Source organism: Macadamia integrifolia, chromosome 10, assembly GCF_013358625.1.
Source record: "Macadamia integrifolia cultivar HAES 741 chromosome 10, SCU_Mint_v3, whole genome shotgun sequence".
NCBI lineage: Eukaryota > Viridiplantae > Streptophyta > Magnoliopsida > Proteales > Proteaceae > Macadamia > Macadamia integrifolia.
In genome coordinates, this window is record NC_056566.1 from 22411563 (window position 1) to 22436140 (window position 24578).

The following is a 24578-nucleotide window of genomic DNA, read 5'->3' on the forward strand; positions in this document are numbered from 1 at the left end:
AAAAAAAAAAAAAAACATGAGGAATGAATGAGCAAGAGAGTAGATACAAACCAAACTTGCATCCACAGCCATCCCAATATCAAAACTATGCTCAACCCATAAGCCTGTAACAAGTGTTTTGCCATCATTGCGAGCAGCGACACAGACAGAATCATCCTGCATATGAGAGAGGAAAATGCAATGGGATCAAATTTCTTCTTTTTTTCTTTGTATCAAATAACACATAATAACAGAGTAATTTAGTATTATTAAAAATTAGAAAAACAAACTAGTTAAACTGTTAAAGAAATTCTGAAATTAATGGTACGAATGTGTGATAGACGACATGTAGCACTGATTTGTAGAATGTACAAAGATAAAGGCACAGAACACAGACTTACATAAACAATCTTGTCCACAATAACGTGGGTGCAACTCGGACCATACTTCCCGACATCAAAGCCACCGCCATTAATAAGCTTATAATGAATCTGTAAAAAGCAAAGTTGCAATTAGTCAGAAAATCACTCAAATCCAAGCATGCAACTTAAAAAAAAACAAGAAAACAAACGAAGTCCCACCTCCGACTGGAAAACGGGATCAAATCCGATAAGGACGAAACGGACGCCGAGAAACATCTGCACCATGTTGTCATAAGCTGAATCTCCACCGTTTGTTGTCATCTAAGCATCCAACCGAATCGACCAGCACAGTTTCTTTTGGGGAAGACGATTTTGGGGACGGACCGGACAAGAGAGAGATGAGAAATGGACTATATGTAAAAGAAGTTTTCGCTTGTTCTCTGGTTATCAGTTGCAGAAGCAAAGCTTCTCGAGCAAGTTTGAAGGTAAAGCGGGAACTGTAGAGTGAGAATTTGCCTCAAATGTGAACAGAGTGAAATGCGAATTGACTGACAGAAGAGAACAAAAGGAGAGGTTTTTTCTCTAATTTTTGTGGAAACCAAACTCGCCTTTTTTTTTTTTTTTTTTTTTTTTGGGCGGAAGAAATTCGTGTAGATTTGATTTTTAGTCATTGGCGGGAGACGAAAAATGGTTACACGTTTCCTCCACGTGTCATGTTTTTAAGGTTTAGAGGCAAATTTCGGAAGCCCTAATTGATGACATCTCAAGTTCCCTACCGTTGGATGGAGATGACTGGAATACTAGCATTCGCTCCTTTGGCTTTGTTTGTACACGTGTCTTTGTCCCGTACAAATCGTAAAACGCGGGACCAACAAGGGTAGGATAGTCTTTCTCCAACAGTTCAACCCCCTGTATGACCGTAGGGTGGCGCGCCCAGGTAGGGATGAACCAAATGAAACTGAACCCTTTAATTTGAACCAAACCGATGAGACCCCGATACTACCCTAATGCGGATCCGGCTCGTCTACGGCCAGCGGGCTGTGCAGCGTACATCGGACGGCCTTAGAGCACTCAGGAACGGACCTCAAGGTTCTCTCGACCGTCGATGTGCACGCGTGCCGAGCGACAGAGGAGCTCCACGCCCTTAATGCCTGAAACGAGAATCCATCCAGTGGTGGTATAGAAAAGAGAAACACTTCTCACGATTCGATTTCTTATCGAGCTATTTTGGGGGATATGAGAGGGTTTTCGTCTGTTGCTTCCCGAGCATCTATAGTGAGCAGAGATTTAAGCGAAGGAATCTGCAAATCGAGCTCCAACGGCGACAGACAGGTTTATGGAAGAACAGTAGTGGCCCCCGTTCAAAAACAACCCAGTTCAGAAACTTCACTTAGAGGCAAGTCTTCTTCATTCAATCCTTCCCAAATACCTGACTCTCAATTCTCAGTGATTTCAACTGGAAGAAGCATTTCTGGTGATAGGCGCGAGATATCAACTATAACGGTCGATCATCAGTACTTCTGTAAAATACTTGATAGAAAGGATTGGTTTATCTTGCTAAATCACGAGTTCAAATACACGAAGACCAATCTCACTCCACAGTTTGTTGTGAGAATCTTGCAGCATCAGGAAAACCCATTACACTCACTCAAATTTTACATCTGGGTTTCAAATTTCAAGGAGACACTGGTGAATTATCAATTGGGTCGGAGAGTTTTGGCTTATGCTCTGTATCGTAAGGGTCCCGTAGTGTTGTCTGTTGATTTGCTTCGAGAGATTAAAAACTCTGGGTGTCGGGTTTCTGAGGACCTGCTTTGTGTTTTAATTGGTAGTTGGGGAAGGTTAGGGCTTGCCAAGTATTGTGCTGAAGTTTTTGGGCAGATTTCACTACTGGGTCTTACTCCAACTACTCGATTATACAATTCACTTATTGATGCATTAGTGAAATCCAATTCCCTTGATTTAGCTTATCTCAAATTCCAGCAGATGCCCCTTGATAACTGCATCCCTGACAGATTCACATATAACATTCTCATCCATGGGGTCTGCAGGATTGGAATTGTTGATGAAGCTCTTCGTCTCGTTAAGCAGATGGAGGGCTTGGGTTATTCCCCTAATGTGTTCACCTACACGATCCTCATTGATGGGTTCTGTACCGCAAAAAGGGTGGATGATGCCTTTCATGTTTTGGAGATGATGAGGCAGAGGAATGTGAGCCCTAGTGAAGCCACATTTAGGTCATTGGTTCATGGTGTCTTTCGATGTTCAGACGTGCATAAAGCATATGAGATGTTACTGAAATTTTTAGAAAGCAAGCCTATTTTGTGCAAGCAATCTTGTGATGCCGTACTGGATTGCCTTTCCAAGAATTCTATGCCAACAGAGTCCATGGAGTTCTTAAGAAAGATGGGACAAAAGGGTTATCTTCCAGACAGTTCAACATTTAACATTGTGATGTCTTGCTTGATGAAGGGTGTGGATCTGAACGAGGCTTGCAAGATACAGGATGGTTTTGTTGGGAGAGGTGGGAAGCCGTGTTTCAACACTTATCTCATGCTTATTGAAGTTTTGTACAAGGCAGGAAGAACTAATGAAGGGGACAGATTTTTAAATCAGATGGAGCGGGATGGACTAGTATCGACTGTATCTTCATATAACATGTTGATCGATTGCTTTGCCAAAGCCAAAATGATGGACAAAGCATCACAGAAATTTGGAGATATGATTCAAAGAGGTGTTGCTCCTAATCTTGTTACTTTTAATACCCTTATTGATGGTCATTGCAAAGTTAGGGAGGTAGGTAAGGCTAGAGAACTGTTGAAGATGCTATTAGACTGTGGTTTTAAACCTGATATCTTCACCTTTAGTTCAATAATTGATGGTCTTTGTCGGGTCCACCAGATGGAAGATGCTTTTGGTTGTTTTGATGAGATGGTTGAATGGGGTGTTTCTCCAAATGCTGTCACATATAACATCCTGATTCGGTCTCTCTGTTTTGTTGGGGATGTTGCTAAAGCGATGAAGTTATTGAGAAAGATGAAAGATGCTGGAATAAACCCAGATGTGTTTTCTTTCAATGCTCTCATTCTAAGCCTTTGTAGGATGAAGAAAATTGAAAATGCACAAAGGCTTTTTGTTTCCATGTTGAGAGTGGGCCTGACACCTGACAAACTTACGTATAATGCTTTTATTAAGGCATCATGTGAATCAGGAAGAGTCGATGAGGCTAGACAGATGCTTCTCACCATGGAATACAGTGGATGTTCTCCAGATTCTTATTTGTACACACCAATTATAGAATCTCTAACCCATTTGGGTCGCTTGGAGGAGGCCCATGATTTAATCAACAAAAATGGAAGAGAAACTCTTAACGAAATCCATTCCTGATTCATAGGATGAAGTTGATACAGTGCCTGTGTGTTTGACTTGTCCGTTCCTGCTATTTTCCTCCTACGAATACCATTCCTAATTCATAGAAGTTCATACAGTGCACGTGGTTGTCTCATCTGTTCCTGCTGTTTAGAGGATTTGGCACATGGAAAACCATTATCAGGCACCAGGTTTATGTCCTTTCCGCCACTTTTTTTGAAGCATGTGAGAAGGTATACATTGCAATGTGATTATCTTCTTCCTTTGCATTGTCATATCTCTGCACGAAGTTGGATGCTTGGAACCTAATTTAAACATGTCAACATGCATTTCTTAATGGGGTTGTACTATTGTTATTAATCTATATACTGTTTTTCTACATAAATTCCCATGTCTTACACCAACTGACCAATTTATTTAATGTTCAGCACAATATAATTTACGTCATCTAGTGTAGAGAGGCTTGCCTCTGCAGCTTACCTAGTTCTGCCTCATGGCAGGATGATTTGGCAATTCTGACCATTGGATAGAAAGGATGAGGTCTAAATTGTCCATATGTTGAAATTCAGAGTTCTGTTGACTAGAAAATCTTCTTCCTAGTGGAATTATATCATAAATGAAGAATAAAGGAAGGGGGCCAGAGGGAGTTATTGTCCATTGTCTCTTTCTCTCTCCCTCTCTTTAATAAGTTATTTGTGATATAGTTATAAATTTCATTTCCTGATATTCTTTGTAGACTATCTCAATTGGATCATTGCTTTCATAACAATTTATTCTATTATTGGAAACTCAAATCATGTTGACTCAGACCCAGCATTCATACTCAAGGATTCCTTTGTAATGTGTTGGTAAGTTAAACTTTAATTTAGCACTAAAGACGCATTGAAGTATAATGGCATCGAAAACTTTCATAGATTTTCTTGAATTCTTTTTGTGGAAGATTGACTTCGCTTAATTGTGTTCCATGTGAATGAGGACTAGGAGTCTTTGTATGTGGTTCTGTTCAACATTGTTATGGATAATGAAGCTGGAAGTTTTACAGGATCATTGTTGAGAGACTGGTTTGGGTAGTGAAGACCCAAAGAAATTTGAATGACCTGGAACTCCCTTTGACCATCCTCTTTAGTGATCTTCAAGTTAGCCCTATGGAAGTTCACTCACAATCAGTCAGGTGTATTGAACATGAACTCCCCTGGAAAAGTTCTTTTTTGAGTCAATCAGCTGACATTCATCTCCAATCAAGAACCTTTGCTGACAAACATTTTTTGGAATCCATTGATCCCTTTTTGAGTTTTTTCCATTTTGTAAAATGGGCTGCTCGAGGAGATGATTCTAAAAGTTGAGCACTTTATTGAATGGAAAGTTCCAATCAACAAACATGTACCATCTATATACAATTGTAAATGTAACAGAGAATCTGCTCTTCTGTTGATTCATCGTCTTCTGGTGCCTTGGCTTCTGAAATTTAGTTTAACATTGTCTTCTGGTGACTTGGGTGTTTTCAGGCGACTGCTAGCAACCTGATAGTTCAATCCAGAAGGAAAAAAAGACTGTTTACTGATGGGACTAAGGGACGAGATGAAATAGATCTTTGGCTTTCGAGTATTCACCTCCTTCCCTTGTCAGGCCTTCTCGTCGAGAGAGTCCGGTGTTATTCCAGTTCCTGCTGTAAGCCTAAGCCTAATAAGGTTCTTTATTCCTTTTCATTTTCCCTAAAGTCCAAGGGCTGCTGCTGGATCTTGAAGAGTTTAAAAGCGAGAAAGTTTATTAGTCTTGGGTCCAGGAACCATCTCTGCTTCCGGAAGTCATTGTCACAATGTTAAGCACTTCTTTGTCACTTTAATATGGATCATCATGTTTCTCCTGATTCGGCATCTCGTCATTTGAGCCCACCGCCTTCAAGTTGGTTGAAGGTTACTGTTGATGTTGCGGTACTAAATTCCACTATTGCAACTGATCAATTAGTTAGGGACCAGACTGATTGAAGGTTTTGTCGCATGATAATCTGTGCTATTCAGCTTTTCCACTGGAAGAGGTTGTCTTTGAGGCATTGGCGTTCTGTGATAGTCTGAAGTTGTTCTTGGATAGGGGATGCCTTCTCAAGATGCATCACGGATGGTTGTTTTCTATTTAATTTTTTACTGAGATCCATGCTGAATGTGTCTTGTTCGTTGAACAAGGCTGCCAATGATTTGGCTTGGTTTACTGTTAGAGGAGGATGAAATTAGTGTTGGATTGATAATTTCCATCCTTTTGTTTCAGGTTTAGTGGAGTGTGAATCTCGAAAATTGTAATTGAATTCAATGAAAATGTACACTGCCAATAGTACTCATCCTCTCGCGCCTCTCTCTCTCTCTCTCTCCCCCGATTCATTAGATGCTTTCTCCATCTTTCAAGAACTATTATACTGTAAAAAAAGGGTTCTTACAGGTGATGTGGCTTTTTTGATGAAAGTCATAGTTTAGATCATCAGCAAGGTATAAAATTTCAAAGCCTAATTCAATCAAATACTCTTTTTATTTATAACCATGCATTCATTTCACTTTCTCACAATTCTGGATTTTCAGACCTCTGTTTTGCCTTGTGAAAAATTCTCACAAGGTAAAAACTAAACATGTGATTAGGGACCTAATAATTCTTGTCAACAAAAATTGGATCTTTCATTTGTCCATTAGTTGCTGGTTGTCGAATTAACATCAAAGAGTCAAATTTCTAGCTCTTCTGATTTCTTTCATTTACTCGTATATCTGTTCATTACATTCCAGCTCTTCCCCTGCCTTCTTTCTCCTAAGAGGGGAAAAACATTGCAAAACCAATAAATAAAGAATCACCTTCCCATGCACCAGCCAAGTGCCTCCCACCCATATAGATATGCGGCCAAGTTCTTCCTAACTCAGTGGAAATTGATCAGGGTATATGTCCCCAACAGTAATAACCGCACAGGGAATAGAAGCACAAGAAGCAAAGGCATATGCTGTGATTCAATCAACCTACTGAGCCGCTTCAATGTTTGCCTCCCATTCCTGAAGATACCAGACAAGTTGGGCTGGTGATGACCCATGTATCCCGATGCCACATGATTGTCCATGACGATACCTGCGAGGATGCTGTGAGGAGCCACAAGGGGCCACCACATTTTGCGGCGCTGTTCCCTTTTAGCCTTCCTAATGAGGTTGAGCTCATGTCTGATCACATTACGCACAGACTTGAAGTAGGAATCCATGTCATGGTCCCTGTGAATGGTGCCATCAGAGCCATAAGCTGATCGGTCACTAAGAATCTCAAGTGGGTGAGGCGAGTTCAAGAACACACTCTGTGCAGCCCAGAGTTGCTTCTCTGTATCACATGAATCTGACATGGGGCCTTGTAGAAGGTATAGACCACTACCAGATGGGAGGAGGTGGTGTTGTGGAGAGAACTTTTCTTCTGGCTGTAGGATCAGAAGCTCTCCCATGGGCCCATACAACATTTTCTGTCACAAAATAAAAGCAAAACACCTATTAGTACACCTATTCAAGTCAAAAGAGTGAACGAACCCAAGGAACCAGAGGGATTCAAATTTTATATTACTACAGTAGCATTAATGTTTCATTGATTGGTAAGTTGTCTATTAATATGTAACTAAAAATATTTTTTGCCTACAAAATAACAAGCCACGAACAACTAGACCAAAGTTACATTTCAATTCTCAAAACAGAATGCAGGCTATTTGCTTTGTATTTCATGAAGTTCTAACACCACCAAAATCTAAATCATTAGCACTTCCAAGACCTCTAATATAAATGGAAATATAGATTGAATATTGAGTTGTACACTGTCCATATTTTTCAAATTCACCAAGAGTAAAAATACAATACCTGGTTGTTCAGACATGGGTGGTTACGGAAGTTGGCATTAACAGCTTTGAGAAATTCAGCCACGTGATCAGGGTAGTTGCAAGAGAAGGCTCGGGGTACAATGTCTCGGTGCATAGTAATTGCTTTAACATAACTCCGCGGCAAGCCCAACTTGTGCAGCAGCTGATCCCCTCCACACATGATAGATGGGGCACCAAATGTTATAACAGGAAGTAACGAGGATTGTGGGACTTCACCACGTATCAAAAGCATGAGACTTATAAGCAATGACAAGCTACCCCCAAGAGAATGCCCGGTGAAGCGGAAGGTTGCAGAATCACCACAAGACTTGAGGTGGGCAAGGACTTCAGGTAACATCTGTTCATACATACCTTTGGCAGCTTCATAGATCCCCCGGTGCACGGGTACATCTAGTCCCTGAACCACAAATCAGATATAATTCAAATATGAGGCTAAACTTGACTGGAAAAGATGGTCTTTTATTTATTATGTACAAAACTCACAAGTAACGTTAAACCACTAGTAGAGAAGATAGTCTTTTGTTTGTCGTGTGCCAATCTCATTAGCAACTGTAAACCACTCAAAAGAGATGGCATGGTAGTGGCTTATACTATCAAATTAGTAGCTAATTTCTCAGACTGGTAATTAACCCTTGGAGAAAAAATAAAAAAGATCTGAGCAAGTAAATTAAATTTCTACCTCGAACTGAATGGGCTCAAAGAGTAGATTTGTTTGCCATGAAGCCAATGATTCTGATCCCTGCACATTAAGATATTGATAGTCATATTAAGAGACTGCAACCAAATGCATTATTAGCGCTCTAATGATAAGATGCACCAAATTGACTGTCGCACTAGACTCTGATAACTTGCTTGATTTTCAATTATCAAACAGATATTGGGAAAGGAGCACAAAAAGTCCAATGGTCTGGCTACTCTCAGTATGTATCTGACCATTTATTGATGTTAGAGCTCTAATGATAAGATGCACCAAATTGACTGTTGCACTAGAACCTGATAACTTGCTTGATTTTCAATAATCAAACAGATACTGGGAAAGGAGCACAAAAAGTCCAATGGTCTGGCTACTCTCAGTATGTATCAAACCATTTAAAGATGCACCAAATTGACTGTTGCACTAGACTGATAACTTGCTTGACTTTCAATAATCAAACAGATACTGGGAAAGGAGCACAAAAAGTCCAATGGTCTGGCCACTCTCAGTATGTATCTAACCATTTAACGATGTCCAAATCAATCACAGAGACTTACATTTACAGTATAGTTACCTGGGATCTGGGATGGTCGTAATGTACACAGCCTTGCCCTCACTTCGAGGACAGGCTGTTTCCTGACTCAAACCCGTGTCTACTTATTCAAATCGAGCAAACTCACTGTTACAAACCCGGGGATTGTAGAATATTCTCTATTTCTATCACTCATCTAGCAACCAGTCCAAAATGAGAGTCAATCGTGTATTCAGAACGAGCAATCCCTCAGGCTTTTCAAGGGCAATCTCCAAAGAATCAGCATATAGTATCAAATTTGCTGTAAGGTGATAGAATATTTTCATATACCTGAACAACAAAGAATCTCGTCCCACTCTGGTCATCGTCACATATGAACCACTCACAGGGGGATGAATGTGCTGAGTTCAAATCTTTTGCAACAGCTTGCTTTGTTTCCTCCTCTGCTGCAACCACTGCTGTTAATGAGTTGGTAGTTTCCACAAAAGAAGCCACCTCTGAGCTTGTTATTTCAATGTTGTCAGTAGCCCCTCCATCTCTGGGAGAGTCTTCCTCTGTTTCAGCCTTTGCAGATTTAAAAGGAAGAATGCTCTTTGTTTGATAATGCAAATAGGAAGCAGCAGATGCAGCAATCTGATAGGCAGCAAATGCACTTATTTGGTGTTCATTCTTCTTTATCTGCTCCTCAGCTTCTGATGCTTCTACCGGCCTTTCTGTTTCTTGAACTTTAGCTATGGTCTCCTCTTTTTCAACATTTTTTGACTGCATTTTCTTCTCTAGTGATGAAGTAACAAAACGCAGTCCATGATATTTCAAGAGATTTCCTGGCTAAACATAAAAGAAGGAAAAAAAAAAGATACCTTCATCAAAAATTTTAATGGACGTGTGTCATAAAAAGATAAAGTACCCAAAATAATGGTTTCTCACAATATGAAGACAATGGTTAAGAAAAAATTAGAATTTAACCTTCCAAAATGGTGTTCCATGCATAGCACACCCACTAACAATCCTCACAAGAAACTCTAAGGACAAAAAACAAAGAGGGGAGGGGAGGAATCAGAAACAAAGGTTTCCAAGAGACGGCATCTACAGACAGGGAAAATAGCATCACAATTTTTCCAGATCTTCCTTTTTAGGCACAAATGTAGCATTCTCTGATAAGTAGCTTCATTTGCAATTGCTTTGATCTAATTAGAGGAATCCAGAACCCACTACTATTTCACTAAAATCCTACCTAACAAAACAGTAAATGGCTTCAAGCCAAATCCTTACTGAGACATCCATTTCAGATTGTAGCAAGCCTGTAAAATTTGCATATAGGCAAGTCGCTCAAATGCAGACACCATGCCAGTCAATGAAATTAAAGTGTGTAAACGAAACAAAAGCTGAGCATGGGTTCCTCGATTTCCAGTCTCTTACAACACAAAATTATCATTTCCAAGATTCAATTCTCAGCAAATTGGAAACTGATTATAGAAAAAATAATGGGCAAAAATAAAATCTATGCAAAGGAAATTGAGCAATTGAGCAGGAATGGATTTGCCAATAGGAGTGTACCTTGATTTGGGGTATGGAATAAGCTAAGTTCCCCAAGTAAGACATTTGAGCGTACAACTTGGTTTCTGCCAAGGACACCCGGCGGAGCAACCTGGAGAAAGAATCCCTATCAAATTTGATCTCTTGCTGCTCAGCCTTCTCTTGCTTCTCCTCTTCATCAACACTACAAACTCCAGAATCCCCGTCATGGCAACAAGAACATCCGCGGCTTCGACTGCTCACCGCATCGTCGTCAATGTTCTCCTCCTCTCGCCCCCCTAATTTCTCAACATTAGAGTAACCCTGTTCCGACCACAGAGACCTGACATGAAGAATTTTCAAGACCCAACTTTCCGGGTTATCACCGGACGTCATGGGCTCGTCCTCATCACCGTTACCGTTGTGGTCCCCATCACCGGCAATTAATTGTTTGTCGTGTCCATTCCCGACGATAACAACAGCATCGTCGCGGGCGGCACCGCCATTGGGTTCCCCAGTCCCAGCACTGTGCCAGAGAGATATAAAAGGGTACGTAAAGGAAAACCTCGAGGACGAAGAGGGTCTTTGAGGAGGCGCAACGGTGGCGGTCGAATTCTCCAGAGAAATTCCATCGGAGTTGGTGGCACGGCCCAGAGCGCAGAAATGCACCGGATGCGACCGACCCTCGACAGCTCCGACGGCAGATATGGGCGAGGAGAACCCCGCCGCTTGAATCCCTGCTTTGAAACACAGGCTGTCCATTCTTAAATCTTTCACTCTGTCTCTCTCTCTCTCAAGTCTCAAAGGACCAGAAGAAACGAAAATTTAGAATTGAAATGGGATTTTAACGAGCAAGTCCGAAGTGCAAGGCGATTGCTCGACCCTGAATCTCTGAAACAGCGAAAGAGGTACCAAACCCAACACCCTTTTCTCTCTTTCTTGCACGCTCTGCGCATTACCAGGATAAATCAAAACCGGTGACCAACCGTACGTAACGTCTCTCTTCCTCCTCAAAATAACAAACTAAATTAAGTATTTGATTATTTGATAAAGCAACTTTTATTCCTGATTTTGAACCTCTCTTAAAAGTCTGATCTGAAGCTGAGCGGCAAAAGCCCCTTCTTGCGTTCTCTCTCTCTCTCTCTCTCTCTCTCTCTCTCTCTCTCTCTCTATGAAATTCTGAAAATTTTGAGTTTTGCTGGGAGCTTGGGGAACTTTGGGGGCTGGGTTATAATGTGTGTCGCGTACGGCTTTTTTTAGTGTGTGTGAAAGACGTGTCAGAACAGAACAGTGGTGGTTGTGGACCAATTGCCTGAAATATCCAGAGACGGCCACGTCATCAGTGCAGGTGACATTAACACTCATCGGTGACGTGTTTCTAAAGCGCCGTGTTTCTTTCTGTCTTATCATTGCCCCTGTCTCTCTCTCTCTCTCATCTGGACACGTATTCGTAGACGTATCTATGAACTCGTGTTGGCACATTGCCTTAGTTGTTAAGCTACCAGACCCCAAATATGGTGTATAATACATCCTACTAGTGGGCTGTACTGTACAGTATTAAACTTGACTTAATGGACCCCCCACTTTGGCCTTCCTTCACTGTCCAAAAAAGATTATCTTGGATTGGGTATTTCCTTTTTACAGTATAATTGTACAAGACTTTGGTGGGCATTTAAATTGTTAAATAAAATTGACATTATCTATATTTAAAGACTAATTGCTGCAAGAATAAGGGTTTGATAGAGATTAAAAAAAATTTAGATAACAAGCTTTTTGGATCGGATTCTTTCATTGAGGGGTTTTCTAAGTTATTTTTCTTAAAAACGAGGGTTGAAATCATCTACAATTTCGATCTTGTACAATTTCGTGCAATACCACTTTCAGGCGGTGACATGTATATTGATACCAATACAATGGTTCAGATCTGGTACAACTAATAATACATTAAATCAGTGAAGAGGCATTTAAATCAGATCTAGACCATTGTATTGGTATTAATACACGTGTCACCCCCTGAAAGTGATATTTCACGGAATTGTACGAGATCGAAATTACAAACGATTTTTTTCCTAAAAACGATGTTCCATATCAAGTTATCAACATCAAAAGGGATCACTTATTAAAAAAATAAATCACTTTTGTTTTCTAGCTCTACTGTCAAACTGGATAATCATCACATTGAATGGACAATGAACACCTAATAAAATATAATAAAATTTATCTAACAATACTATGGGAAACTCCACTTGGTTTTAAGTTTTGAGATGTTGACAGAGGCGAAGTGTATAAAATTTTGAATGTGAGAAAGGAGAGGTTCTGAGTTCAACAATGCCCAACAACCTAACAAAATAACTGGCGCTATCGCTTAGAATTGAACCCTTGAATGATTTCATTGAAGAAAAAAAGAAAACTATATATTAATGTTGAGCATAGGACAATCCCAATTGTTTCCATTTTGTGGAAGTCTTTAATAGTGTTTGTCATTCACTGAGTCAGGTGAATTTATGGTAAAGAAGATAAAAATAATACGAATATAACAGTATATGATTAGGTTAACATATGTGCAGTTTGCTTAAGAAACTCATGCATTAGAAGGAGAGGAAGAGACCTAAATTAGGAGATTCTTCATACCTTTATTGTGTAATATAGTGTAATTTTAAATGGTCCAATTGCTTGTCACTAAGGCTGTGTTTGGTAGCCAAGAGAAGGAAAAAAGAATCTAAAAGACAGAAGAAAAGAAAAAAATAAAAAATAAAAAAAAGTATGTGTGTTTCATTATATTAAAATAAAATAAAATAAAAATTTTTTTTTTATATTTTCTTGTGTTTTTGGTAAGATTTTTTTTTTTTGGCAGTAAAAAAAAAATTCACCAATCCAAAAGTGAAATTTGAATTACAAAAAAGATTCTTCTCTTTGATCAAGACATGCTAAACACAAAGAAAAATTATTTAACTAAGAAAAAAGTACAATCTTTGTACTTTTTTTTTTTCTTTCTCATGACTACCAAACACAACCTAAAGTACTAAATTAAGAATTTGTATCCTTCTTTCAACTTCCCCTTGCCTTGAAACTATAATGATTTCAACAATAACTACTTAACCTTATCTCAACTAAATGGGGTTCCCCTTGCCAAGTCACTTAAAGTTATTTAATCTATAGGGGTAAATAAGAATTTTGGTTTATAATAAAAAGGTAAGATGATAACTTCGCAAGTCATCACTTTAGTTATAATAATTTTTTTTTATTTTAAATAAATAATTATATAAACTCAACAAATAAACTGAAAATTCTGTTTGATGACCCATATAACAGTGGTTTCATTAAAAAAACAAAAAAAACAAAAAAACAAAAAAACAATAAAACAAAAAAACAAAAACAAAAAACAAAAAAACAAAAAACAAAAAAACAAAAAAACAAAAAACAAAAAACAAAAACAAAAAACAAAAAACAAAAAACAAAAAAAACAAAAAAACAAAAAAAAACAAAATATGATATAATTTTAAACTGAAATTTCTATACCAATATATTTTTTTTTTAAAACTAAAATATTAGTTAGATGGCCCAACTGAAATAAGTAAGACCACATTTCATTTTACGTATCAAGATGAGATACGTTTCTCCATTGCTCTATTTACATGCAATCCTCAAAGAGAGATATCTTAGCAAACTCTACTTATGTCTACCCATGAATGGAACTAATCAGCATCATAGGTTGAGTACTGAAAACTTATGAGCACCAAATCCATTAAAATACATGGTTGAGGGTAGTGAAGATTCAAGAAAATGTGACAAGTTCCATGACCAAGGATCACCTAACAAATTAAGCTTTAACACAGAAGAGAGTAGTTCTTGACTGAGACCTAATTAGCCGGTGGTTGCATTATACCCACTAATGAAGTTTTTGGTAAGTGATGTTAGCTCCATTAATCCAAGACCTAATTGAAGCTACAAACCTCCTTAGTTACGATACATTGCATCCAAGCAGGTAAGAGAGAGTATAGCAAAATACCACCCTAACCATATTCCTCCATTATTAATGCAGCAACATTGTTTTAAGCATATTCTTGACTTTTGTTAAATTTTCATTAATTCTCAAGTTTACAAAATATAAATGAAATTACATGTATATAAATCTACTATAGAACAAGATGATAGACAAGGTTATGAAAATTTAGATTAGATTGTAATAGATAAGTAAAATTTTGCATAAAAAATTAAGAGAGAGAGAGAGAGAGAGAGAGAGTATTGTTGTGAATAATAAGCATTTTAATTCAGTAAATTGCAAATACATAGTATGTATGAAGGACGGTTGAGAATTACTCCATTAATATTGGTAAATAGAATTTTATATTAATAAGCTGAAGTAATTTCTATATAAAATGTTTTTTTTTTAAATAAAAATGCATATAAACATTAAGGAATAAGAAGCCTAGAAGACAAATTGGTCTTTACATCCAAACACATGAAGGGCCGGAACAACACAACTGTCAATATGAAATAATAATAATAATAATAATAATAATAAATAAAATCCCACCACTATTGATGCTCCTGCATGTATTCGCATTGATCCCATCACCGATGCAAAGGCCATGCAGCCTTTTAAGGGACCCTCTCCCTAAACATTATTAACCCTTCTTTAGAGAAAGAGGAAATGCTTCCAGAATTTTTAACCATATAAACCTTCCCTATTGATATCACTTTTTGTTAGCAAACTATTCTTAGATGACTGGTTCCTTCAGAAATTCTTAGTCATTCATTTAAATATAATAAAAAGAATATAAAAAAATATATGTTAATTATAACATATAATTGGGGATGTAGCTCAGATGGTAGAGCGCTTGCTTAGCATGCGAGAGGTGTGGGGATTGGCACCCTGCATCTCCAGACTTTTCGATAAAGTTTTTGGTAGATTTAAGGATTTTTTACATCTACCTACCCTATCATTTTCCGTAATTGCATAATCCCTCTTGAAAACCCTAAAAAGCCCTCATACCTTTATTGCAAAAAACCCTATCTTCCCCTTTCAATCCTTTCAGTTTTGGGTCTGCAAGCTGCGAGCAACGAGGACGAACTCTCTGACGAAGGTCCTCCTCTCCAACGACTTTAACTTCATTCAACAAGAGAATGCAAAATGTTGTAGATTACAGTATATGATTTTGTACTTTCCACGTTGAAATGTACTGCTGAGTTTGTTCGTGCTTCAAATGTCGTCGTAATTGAAGATCATAATCGTATAGGACAAGAAATTATGATTCTTCTGGAAGTCTAGAAGATCTCTTCGGGTTTGGTAACTGTAAGTTGTAGACTGCAACTGTTTCTTTGGATAAAGTTCAATTGCTGAGATATTCAGGAAATTAGATTTGACAATGGTGTGAAGAGAATGTATGCGGCGTGCTTATGAGTTTGGGTCTGTGGAGTGTTGAGGATTTGAATCTTGTTGTCTTTTTACTCACCCTGACCAAAATTTAACGATTATGGCCTTCTCAAGCGGATACTCTTTTGTTTTCCTCTCCAACGACACGAGAGAGATCTCTGCCGATGGAATTATAGGGTTCTGTAATTTACGGAGTTAGTAAGGGATTTGATGATCTCTTTGTTAAAAATATGTCCATCAAATCTATAAATAAATTATATATTTGCAATTATGATTGCATGACATTGACGGGTTGTGGTTGTTCATAGGTTGTCACCTTAAAAATTTTTATGACTAAGGGCAGAACTGGGCATTCTGTTCATATGGTCATCATATTATGTGTGCTCATGAACGTTGATTTAGGGACACAAATATGAGTGTACATATTGTGTGTACATTGAATTTGATCAAATAGGAATCTTGAATGGAATATTGTCAGTTGTTGAAGGATAAGATTCCTTTTGGTAGTCTTTGATTGATCTCTAGACCTGAGAGATCCTTATCATTGCAAGTAAGTATTATGGGTTTTGGTGTATCACTGGTTGATGTCCTTCAGACTATATATATATATATATATATCGATATACTGGATTCATAATGCTTTGGCTATGGACGAAAAAAACACACAACACGGGATCCACTCCCATTTATTTGAGGAATATCAAGAGAGAGTATCAAGACATGATTGGATGAAATTCTGGATCCGGTTCACATTTTTCAAAATGTTTACAAAATTTTCTCAAAATTATTAATACATATTAATATTTAATTTAAAAATATTTTTGAAACATTTTAAGATATCCAATCGGAAGTTCAAATTCTCTATGCGACATTTCGACAAACCTAGGCCATGACAGTTTTATTTCTATGCCTGGAGGTTTGTTATGTGATATTGTTGAGTGAAGAGATTAGATCGATATTTTACTACCACAACTCTGGGAAGAATAAAAATTATATCCACTCATATTGTATTTGTTGATATATGTCTTTGACTGATAATTATTGACATTATCTGATCGGTAATTATAGTGGATTTTTCCATTGGAATCATACCTCTTCTCAGTACTAGTGGCCAAAGATTATACGTACAATGATTTTATTATAAGAGAGATATTTATTAACTATTGAATTATATATATATATATAAAATAATTGATATCAGATAAATATGAGCCAATTCGGTGGCCGAAACCATAAGACGGTAAGAGAGAATGAATGTATCATGTTACCCCATATTATAGACACCTCAATCATGAGGTGTCAATCATTATATTTTGTTAATTAAAAAAAAAAAGGGTGGCAATCATGGTATTAAAACACTTTACCTTTTAGCTCTATATATGTTATTCTCTGGATTCTGAGACAAAAAGATAACGATAACGTATTACGACATCGGTTTCTCTTTATTATTTTCTTTCTATTAAAAATAATAAGACCAGATTGAGGTCAAAAAGGGGCTGAACGTATTGGAAATCACTACATGTCTTGACTACAGTACTGAAGAATGGCTACCATTCCAAGGACGTGTTGCACTTGTGACACTTGAGGTAATGATTCTCCCACCCCATGAAATGGAATTTAATTAATTCAAATCTCTATCCTAACAAATGGTTGATCTTGTTTTCTAATATGATTGGAAAAAAAAATTCTTATTTATTCATAAACCCTATTATACCAACACTCTTACATGTCTCTTTCTAAAAATGAGCATTTTTCTGGTGGAAATTGCTCTTCCAATACGATGCTTTTCGACGCAGACTTTGATTTCATTTACACTGATGTATCTAGAAATGGTTTTTGGCAACAAAGGAGAGGGAAAATTTGTATAGCTGAATTCCGATTGGTGAAGCACTGAGCATGCGGTGCACTATGAATTGTGCTTGGAAACACTCGGATTTGATTTGGGGTGAGTGGTAGATCAGGGTGAGATATCTGTATTGGAAATTTGTGTTGTGAAGATGACTCCTAATGCTCTCCTGGAAGGGAGCTCAGGTCAAATAATCACAAGCGTGGATGTAGTCTTGAGAGTGGATTACTCCTTCAAGAGAAAGACGATGATCTTGCTTTGTTCAATGAGATGCAGACCAGAGAAAGAGAATTTTTTGCTTGACATGACCGATGATATTGATGACTCATTCTGTACTTCCCTAACTCACCCTCTGTATCTTGGTTTCAGTGCTTGGATTACCTCTGAATGCATTTCCCCGCCTGTGTTTTTCAGTTAATGTCATATTTTTTTTGTCTGTAGCTGGAGATAATCGATGATTTTTTGGCTAATTTAAATTCGTTTCAACTCTTGCTGCAACAAAATTGAAATACTTTTCAGATAATAAGCTTGGCATCTCCATTCCAGTTCGCGGAGAAAACTGATCTGCTCATTGCAGATGGTGAAAAAAATGACTATGAATGGTGGGTCATGTTCCTATTCTTTTAATGCATCTGACTTGATGTTGTAATATTGCTTCTTTCTCATTCAGAATTAGAAAAATTGACCAAAAGTTAATAAGAAAACACACAAAGGTGAAAAACAGCTCATGTGTTAGATTTTATATCTGTTTTATTATATTTAAGTTTTAAAATAAAGTCTTGCTTTTGTGTGTTTTGATCCTCTTGTTATGGTGTGGGACCCCTAGGGTTAAGGTAGTGAAAAAATATCAATAACATCCTATGGGAGCCCTAAAGTCCATTCATGACTGTTACCATGAGTGGAGAGGTCGACAAAGAGAATTAATTGGGATTAATTTTATTTATGAAATTAATTCTTAATTCATGTCATAGGTTATTGTCAAATGGAAGTAAATGGTCAATGTTATTATATGGGCACCCTAAAGTCCATTCATGGTCACTACCATGAGTGGGAAGGTGGACTAGAAAATGGTCAATAACACTCTATGAGAGCCCTAAATTTTATTCATGGCCATTACCAAGAGTGGAGAGGTGGGCAGAGAGAATTGATTGTGATTAGTTCAATTTATTGAATTAATTCCCAATTCATGCCCATATGACATTATTCTCCAATTAAGTTGCTATTAGTTGGAGGTTACTATTGGGGATTCCAAGTGTGTGCAAGGGTTAGTTTTGGGTCTATACAAACCCAACCAAATACCTTGTAGAACCACACATTCACACATTGGCATCCCATCCATTTCTACTTATTGCAACCATACAAGTCTTTCTCTTCCTTTCATTTTCTCTATGTCTTGTGTAAGGTTAGAAAGAGTTGTTGTGTTGTAGCTTTTTGCTCCTAGAAGAGATTACAATAACTGTCTCATTTTCTAGTGGAATACTGTTTTATCTTGGAGGTAGAGGTGCAGAACAACTCTTGGCAATAGAGGACATCAATTACCTTAAAGGTAGCACTATAAGTGTGACTCAACCTCAATTCTGATCAAAGCTTTTTCAATTGTTGTGGTGGTGATTCAACGTCTATTTGAAGTTTATCCCCGTTTCATTTCAACTAAGGATCAACACTACAACATCATAGTTTCTACTGCAAAAGCTTTGTATTGCAATTTTTATTTTGTAAAAAATTGTAATACAATTACCCAACATCATGTCTGCCTTGAAGCTGATTACTAGTAGTTTTAGTGTTTCAGTTTCTTTGGAGATTCCTGTAGACATGTTCCAATTTATCATTATTTATATGGTGATTGTATTCTGCTACAAGTAACAAATCCCTGTTTGTGGTACTGATTTTATGGCGCTATTGGATTGAAGGTTGTTGACTCCTCCAGACACTCCTCTTTTCCCTTCGTTGGATGATAATACCCCAGCAATTAGTCCTGCCCCTAGGGGCCGATCCCTAACTCAGCCCATTTCCATCTCAAGATCATCCACGGTAGATATTTGTCGCCTGTTTTTGAAGTATAGGCATAGTTTATTTGCTTATGCTAGCTAAAGATATTTCTTTGCAATTCAAATTCTGTTTTCTTTCTGCTAATGCTGGTAATGCATCTCTGAGTGCAGATGGAGAAGAGTTCCAGGACCAGTAGAAGTAGAACAAGCCCACATCGGTTAAGCCCATCCCCTCAGTCTGGAAGCAAACACATTTCAATCAAGAGGAAGGCCATCTTCAGCTCCTCATTCTAGTCCATGTCCCATCCAACGACCTGCTTCACCATCACCGAGACGAGGGGGGATTATGTAATTTCAACAAACGACAGTGGAGGTAGATATAAATCGCCCTAGATTTAAATACCTTTGCCTGCCACTTGCCATAATGTGTGAAGGTTATTTGTCACTTGGCCTTTTTTTTTTTACTTTTCATTGGGTAGAATATCAGCCACGGGCCATGGCTAATTAGTATTCAGTAATGAATTTTTTTTTTTGGTTTTTTAAAATGCAAAACCTAATATGGTATATGTGACCAAAGGGAAAGGTGAATTATTCTATTTTATTGGCTACCAGCAAGGGTTGCAGCTTCTTTGCTGCAACTCGAGCAATACTCAAATTTTTTATACTTAAAACAATGCTTTGACTAATGCATTAGAGATCACTTTTTTTCCCCCTAGTTGACATCGTATTGAGTTGAATCATATGATTTTGCCTATAATTTCGATTAAAAATAAATTTTTGAAGAAATTACAGTCATTCCACACAGGATTGAGCAAGTATCATTTTCGGGAATGATCTATATTAATACCGTTTTTCAAACCATGATTTGGAGTGTAACTATTTTTCCTTCTCTTAAGATTCTTCTCATAGTTATGTCTTTAATGATGTCAAAAAATCATCAATGTCATGTGTTTACCAACAATTATCACATATGGATCAATTGGTTATATTTTGTAATGGTAGCTACGACTTAAGAACTACAGAGGCTGGTTGGGCGTTGGTGCTCATTTAACCATTAATTTGCATTTTAAAGAGAGGCATTTACATTCGGGAGCTCACAGAGCTTTCTCTCCTAGTGTAGTGGCGAAGGGAACAAGTGAGAACTTTAAGAGCGAGTTCGTCCATTACTCAAGTAGGATGATAACAGATTGGACAAGAACCTAGATGAGAGATAGATGCAAAAAAAAAAAAGGATGGAAAGAAGTAGAGATTTGGATCAATTGCAAGGAGGTATATGGGCTGGTTAACAAAGGGAAACAAGCAAGGTTGGCCATGGGATCTTTTATTATCTATATATATCTTAGTATGTTCCTTTGTCTGCTTAATTTTATTGTTGTAGATTTTTTTTTTCATTAAAATAAAATAAAAATTTTGGGTAAAATAAATTAAAACCATCATGAATCACGATTATTTGTTCTATTCATAAAAGAGGAATGTGGTGAATCTGGTCATTGGATATCTATGAAATGATCTAAAAAAAAATTAAATTTAAATTTAGGTTTCAACTCAACTCCAATCATGTTGTCGTTTCATTTAACTTTCTACAAGCATGTATGTCAATCCAACCCCTCATGGTCTTGTGCACCCTCCCACTTTATACGTTTAATTTTTTTTTTTTTGTTTAAAAACTAAGCTTTCAACATTGAAGATTCCAACATGGATCATCTCAGGTCATAAAATTTCAACCCTCTATGGCTCTATGAGTAGCCACATGATAGATTTAGATATCATCTCCGTTGCCGGAGAGAGCTCAATCACATCTAATGGCTGGTAAAACCTTTGTGGGTGTGTAACCCAGAATGAGTAGCCACTTAATTGATTTAGATCCTTTCCAATGTAGGAGAGAGCCAAATCCCACTGACACTGGGAACTCTTAAGGTGTGCACCCACGCCACAAAAGCATATAATTACAATTCATTTGTCACCAACATAGCTACAACAAAATAAACCCAATAATAAATGACTCGAGATTTCATTCATCGTTGATTTACATGGTTTCTTCAACCAAAAAACAAAATAAAGGACATGGCACTGTTTTAGGTATCGACATTTGATTGGCCGATTGTATCGGTATCAATTGTGATTGATACTATAAACACCACATGTCCCACATCATGGTTTTAAGTATCGATATCAGATTAATCATTTTTTTTTTTTTTGATAAAGTCAAATTAATCATATTGGTATTAGATGATACTAATATCGTTATCTGATCAATCCGATTCGAGTGTAGTATCCATTTAGGAGTAAAATCGTAAAATAAAAGTGTAATTTATAAAAAATAAAAATAAAATTGACCAATGCGGATTCAATATCGGTATTCCCTATAACTAAATCCTTGCCCCACATCTCATTATATCCGTCCGTTGACCAAGTATTACAAAATTAGTATCACCGGTTGATTTTTGAAAACGTGAACGGCAGGATTCGAACCTGCGCGGGCAGAGCCCACATGATTTCTAGTCATGCCCGATAACCACTCCGGCACGTCCACCTGATTGTTAATCAACTATCAAATATTAATTGGACTCTCTCTCTCTCTCTAGAAATCTATCCTTCCATGGCAAAAGTGAATGAAACCTTCGATCAGTAATGCCCACCGACCCTTAATTAAGCAGTGATTAATTAAAAAAATGGGTATGTGTTGCTATCATCAGAAATTTGTTATGTTTTAGCCATTTCTTGTATTAAAACATAGGGAAAAAAAAATACTGTTAGGTTGCGTGTTTTATGTTAGTATTTTCTGTGTCTATCTTTCTCCTTCCTCCTAAAAATGATATATTTGTCTCCTATTGTAAAAGGGGACAAATAAACATAAGGTTTTTTCTTACCGTCTCAACATATTAAGGTTTTGGGTTAGACCTCCAAATGTTATTACTATTTCGTGAATTATTTAACTTCAGAGAACGTTCCTTGTCCGGAGCCTCCACTAGCATCCATTCTCTCTCTCATTCCTCCACATGAAATGACTTCTCTGCTCCCTATTGATTGAACCGAAAAGAAACCCTCATTGGCTCTCACCTGCCGCACAATCAGGTAGAAAGCCCGGCCTAATTGTAATGACCCTAAGTCTCCAACCTAAGAATGTTTAGGTTTGATTTATGAAACTCCCAAATAAATACAGTTTCAAAGTAAGTAATGTTTGGTGACTGCCCTACACCAACTCCCCTTTCCACCTTACTTGGTCCTGCCAAACTTTTGCTCCCTTAAATAGGGCAACCCTCGGAAGCTAGACTTCCTTTATGGAGTCCAATTTACTAAACTAACCTTGGTATTAGCTAGCTTTCCAGCCCTCCAGGTTACCACAGGGCACAGGGTTCTGAAACAAGGAATCGGTATCTAAATTTGGACATTGGTTCAGCCAATTCATATCCGATTCTGTTCTGGATTGGCTGCAATCAGTCAGAAATAGACCAATTCTGTCTGAACCCTGGAAACCCAATGTGAGCTGACCATTTCAAAACGATTCCATATCGGGACTGGGTTCGGCTGATTCGCAATCGATTCCGATTTTAAGCATGGGTTAGCAGAGTACCAACCCATTTGAGCTGTAACAAGAAATTAAAATCAGGATGGTGATAGTGAGGGGTTATTTGGGTCAATGCAAGGACATTGGGTGGGTTTGATCATTAGAAGCTTTGTTGCTAATGTAAGAAATAATTTACTTATATATATGAGAAGTTTAGATGACCTCACTAAAATTGAGAGCTTCTTCTGCAATGGCATTCTTATCCACCCAAAGATGTTGGTTCCTTATTGCAGCTCTGATCTCCATAGCTGTCTCCTGCTGCAAATCAGGTCTGTTAATATGTGGGGTTTTGATTTCATGAGACAAATTTTCTTGTACCAGTTATAGATGGTACTTAGAGGTTTATTTGATTCTTTTAAGGCTGTGTTTGGTATGTATTTTTCTGAATAGATTCTTAGTCTAGAATGCATTCTGAAGCGAGATTTGTAAACTTTGTTGCAGAATTAGCAGGGAACGATCCAAGTCAACTTGTTGCAAGAGCATTAGAATGCTTCAATAATGATAATGTAAGTGACAACCTTGCCTCAGTCATGCACATAAAGCTTTCTATTTGTTATCAAATATGGACTTTAAGCTTGATAAAAACCCAAACAGATTTATAGCAGCTGCGAGGAAACTTATCGATTGCAGGCGAACGGAAACATCAATGTTCCTCCCGAAGCAACCGATGAATACTGCGACGGGCCTTGCCTGGAGGAGACAAAGCTTGTGCTCCATTGCATCAATGGCATCTTAACCAACTTCTTGTTTTATAATAAGGCCACTGTACAAGACATAAGCGCTACACTCGATGCAGGGTGTGGCCAAACCAGTGAAAGAGGTTCCATTAAAACTAGACTTGATCTCCTTAAGCCTTCTAGCCTCCATAAGTCTTTAGAATATATGACAGTCACTATACTTTCAATCCTTAATCAGAAAAAATAAGTGTTCTCTCAATAGAGTTTTCAGCTTACTTGGGGTTGTTTTGCAGGGAACTTCAATGTGGCAGAGCACATTCAAGATGAACATAGCAGCAATGCATACAGCGATAGAGCCCACCTGATGTGCGTGTATCTGTCTCTGTCCATGTCCATGCTCACACTCTTCTATTTCTTTTTCTAGTATAATAAGTATGTGTTCCATCAAAGAAAAATATGCACTAGTTTTCTTTTGGGTGAAATAAAAATGTGTATTCTTCAATGATTGTTTACAGAGATTATCTAAATGACACCTCCATAGGTGTATAACAAATTATGTACTAGTTGATGATTATATATGGAGACTATTTAATCCTTTATATATATATATATATGTAATGCTTATATTTTATTTTTGGGAGAAAGTTTTCCACCACTACGTGGGAAGGTTCATCATGCCATCCTAGAGTTCATACATCCCTACAAGGTTTTAGTATACAACAACATCCAAAACCTTATCCCAACTTAATGAGATCAATTACATGAAGATTTTAAGGAAGGATAAGCGCGAAGAT

General features: G+C 37.5%; 4 protein-coding genes, 1 long non-coding RNA gene and 1 other non-coding gene across 7 annotated transcripts in view; 3 read left to right on the plus strand and 3 right to left on the minus strand.

Annotated features, from left to right (window-relative positions):
• LOC122092045 (BRCT domain-containing protein At4g02110-like) overlaps positions 1-940 on the minus strand; it is a 7736-nt gene extending 6796 nt beyond the window's left edge. The window contains exons 1-3 of the mRNA XM_042662339.1: positions 561-940; positions 381-470; positions 52-156 (exon numbers count right to left, since the gene is read on the minus strand). Of these exons, the coding sequence (XP_042518273.1) occupies positions 52-156; positions 381-470; positions 561-662 (297 nt within the window). The 5' untranslated portion in view covers positions 663-940. The remainder of the gene's footprint in view (positions 1-51; positions 157-380; positions 471-560) is intronic.
• A 589-nt stretch (positions 941-1529) lies between these two features.
• Positions 1530-6046, plus strand: LOC122091383 (putative pentatricopeptide repeat-containing protein At3g16890, mitochondrial). 2 transcript variants are annotated; one of them, XM_042661284.1, is made up of 2 exons: positions 1530-3943; positions 5216-6046. In XM_042661284.1, exon 1 carries the CDS (start codon positions 1578-1580, stop codon positions 3726-3728), a length of 2151 nt encoding a protein of 716 aa, XP_042517218.1. In that variant the 5' UTR covers positions 1530-1577; the 3' UTR covers positions 3729-3943; positions 5216-6046. The 2 variants fall into 2 exon arrangements, with proteins under 2 accessions (XP_042517218.1, XP_042517219.1); XM_042661285.1 differs by having other exon boundaries at positions 1530-3901.
• A 299-nt stretch (positions 6047-6345) lies between these two features.
• LOC122091382 (phospholipase A1 PLIP2, chloroplastic-like) lies at positions 6346-11493 on the minus strand. The gene is made up of 5 exons (XM_042661283.1): positions 10371-11493; positions 9144-9641; positions 8267-8326; positions 7568-7984; positions 6346-7182 (listed from the first exon to the last, which is right to left on the minus strand). Exons 1-5 carry the CDS (start codon positions 11088-11090, stop codon positions 6604-6606), a joined length of 2274 nt encoding a protein of 757 aa, XP_042517217.1. The 5' UTR covers positions 11091-11493; the 3' UTR covers positions 6346-6603.
• A 5946-nt stretch (positions 11494-17439) lies between these two features.
• Positions 17440-20138, plus strand: LOC122090785. The gene is made up of 3 exons (XR_006143732.1): positions 17440-17883; positions 19462-19582; positions 19711-20138. It is a non-coding gene; the product is annotated as an uncharacterized LOC122090785 (long non-coding RNA).
• A 1852-nt stretch (positions 20139-21990) lies between these two features.
• TRNAS-AGA lies at positions 21991-22072 on the minus strand. Its single transcript has one exon. It is a non-coding gene; the product is annotated as a tRNA-Ser (tRNA).
• Positions 22073-23250: 1178 nt separating this feature from the next.
• LOC122090784 lies at positions 23251-24391 on the plus strand. Its single transcript, XM_042660505.1, has 4 exons — positions 23251-23376; positions 23549-23613; positions 23702-23927; positions 24078-24391. The coding sequence occupies exons 1-4, from the start codon at positions 23265-23267 to the stop codon at positions 24206-24208; spliced, it is 534 nt and encodes a 177-aa protein (XP_042516439.1). The 5' UTR covers positions 23251-23264; the 3' UTR covers positions 24209-24391.
• The last annotated feature ends 187 nt before the right edge of the window (positions 24392-24578 follow it).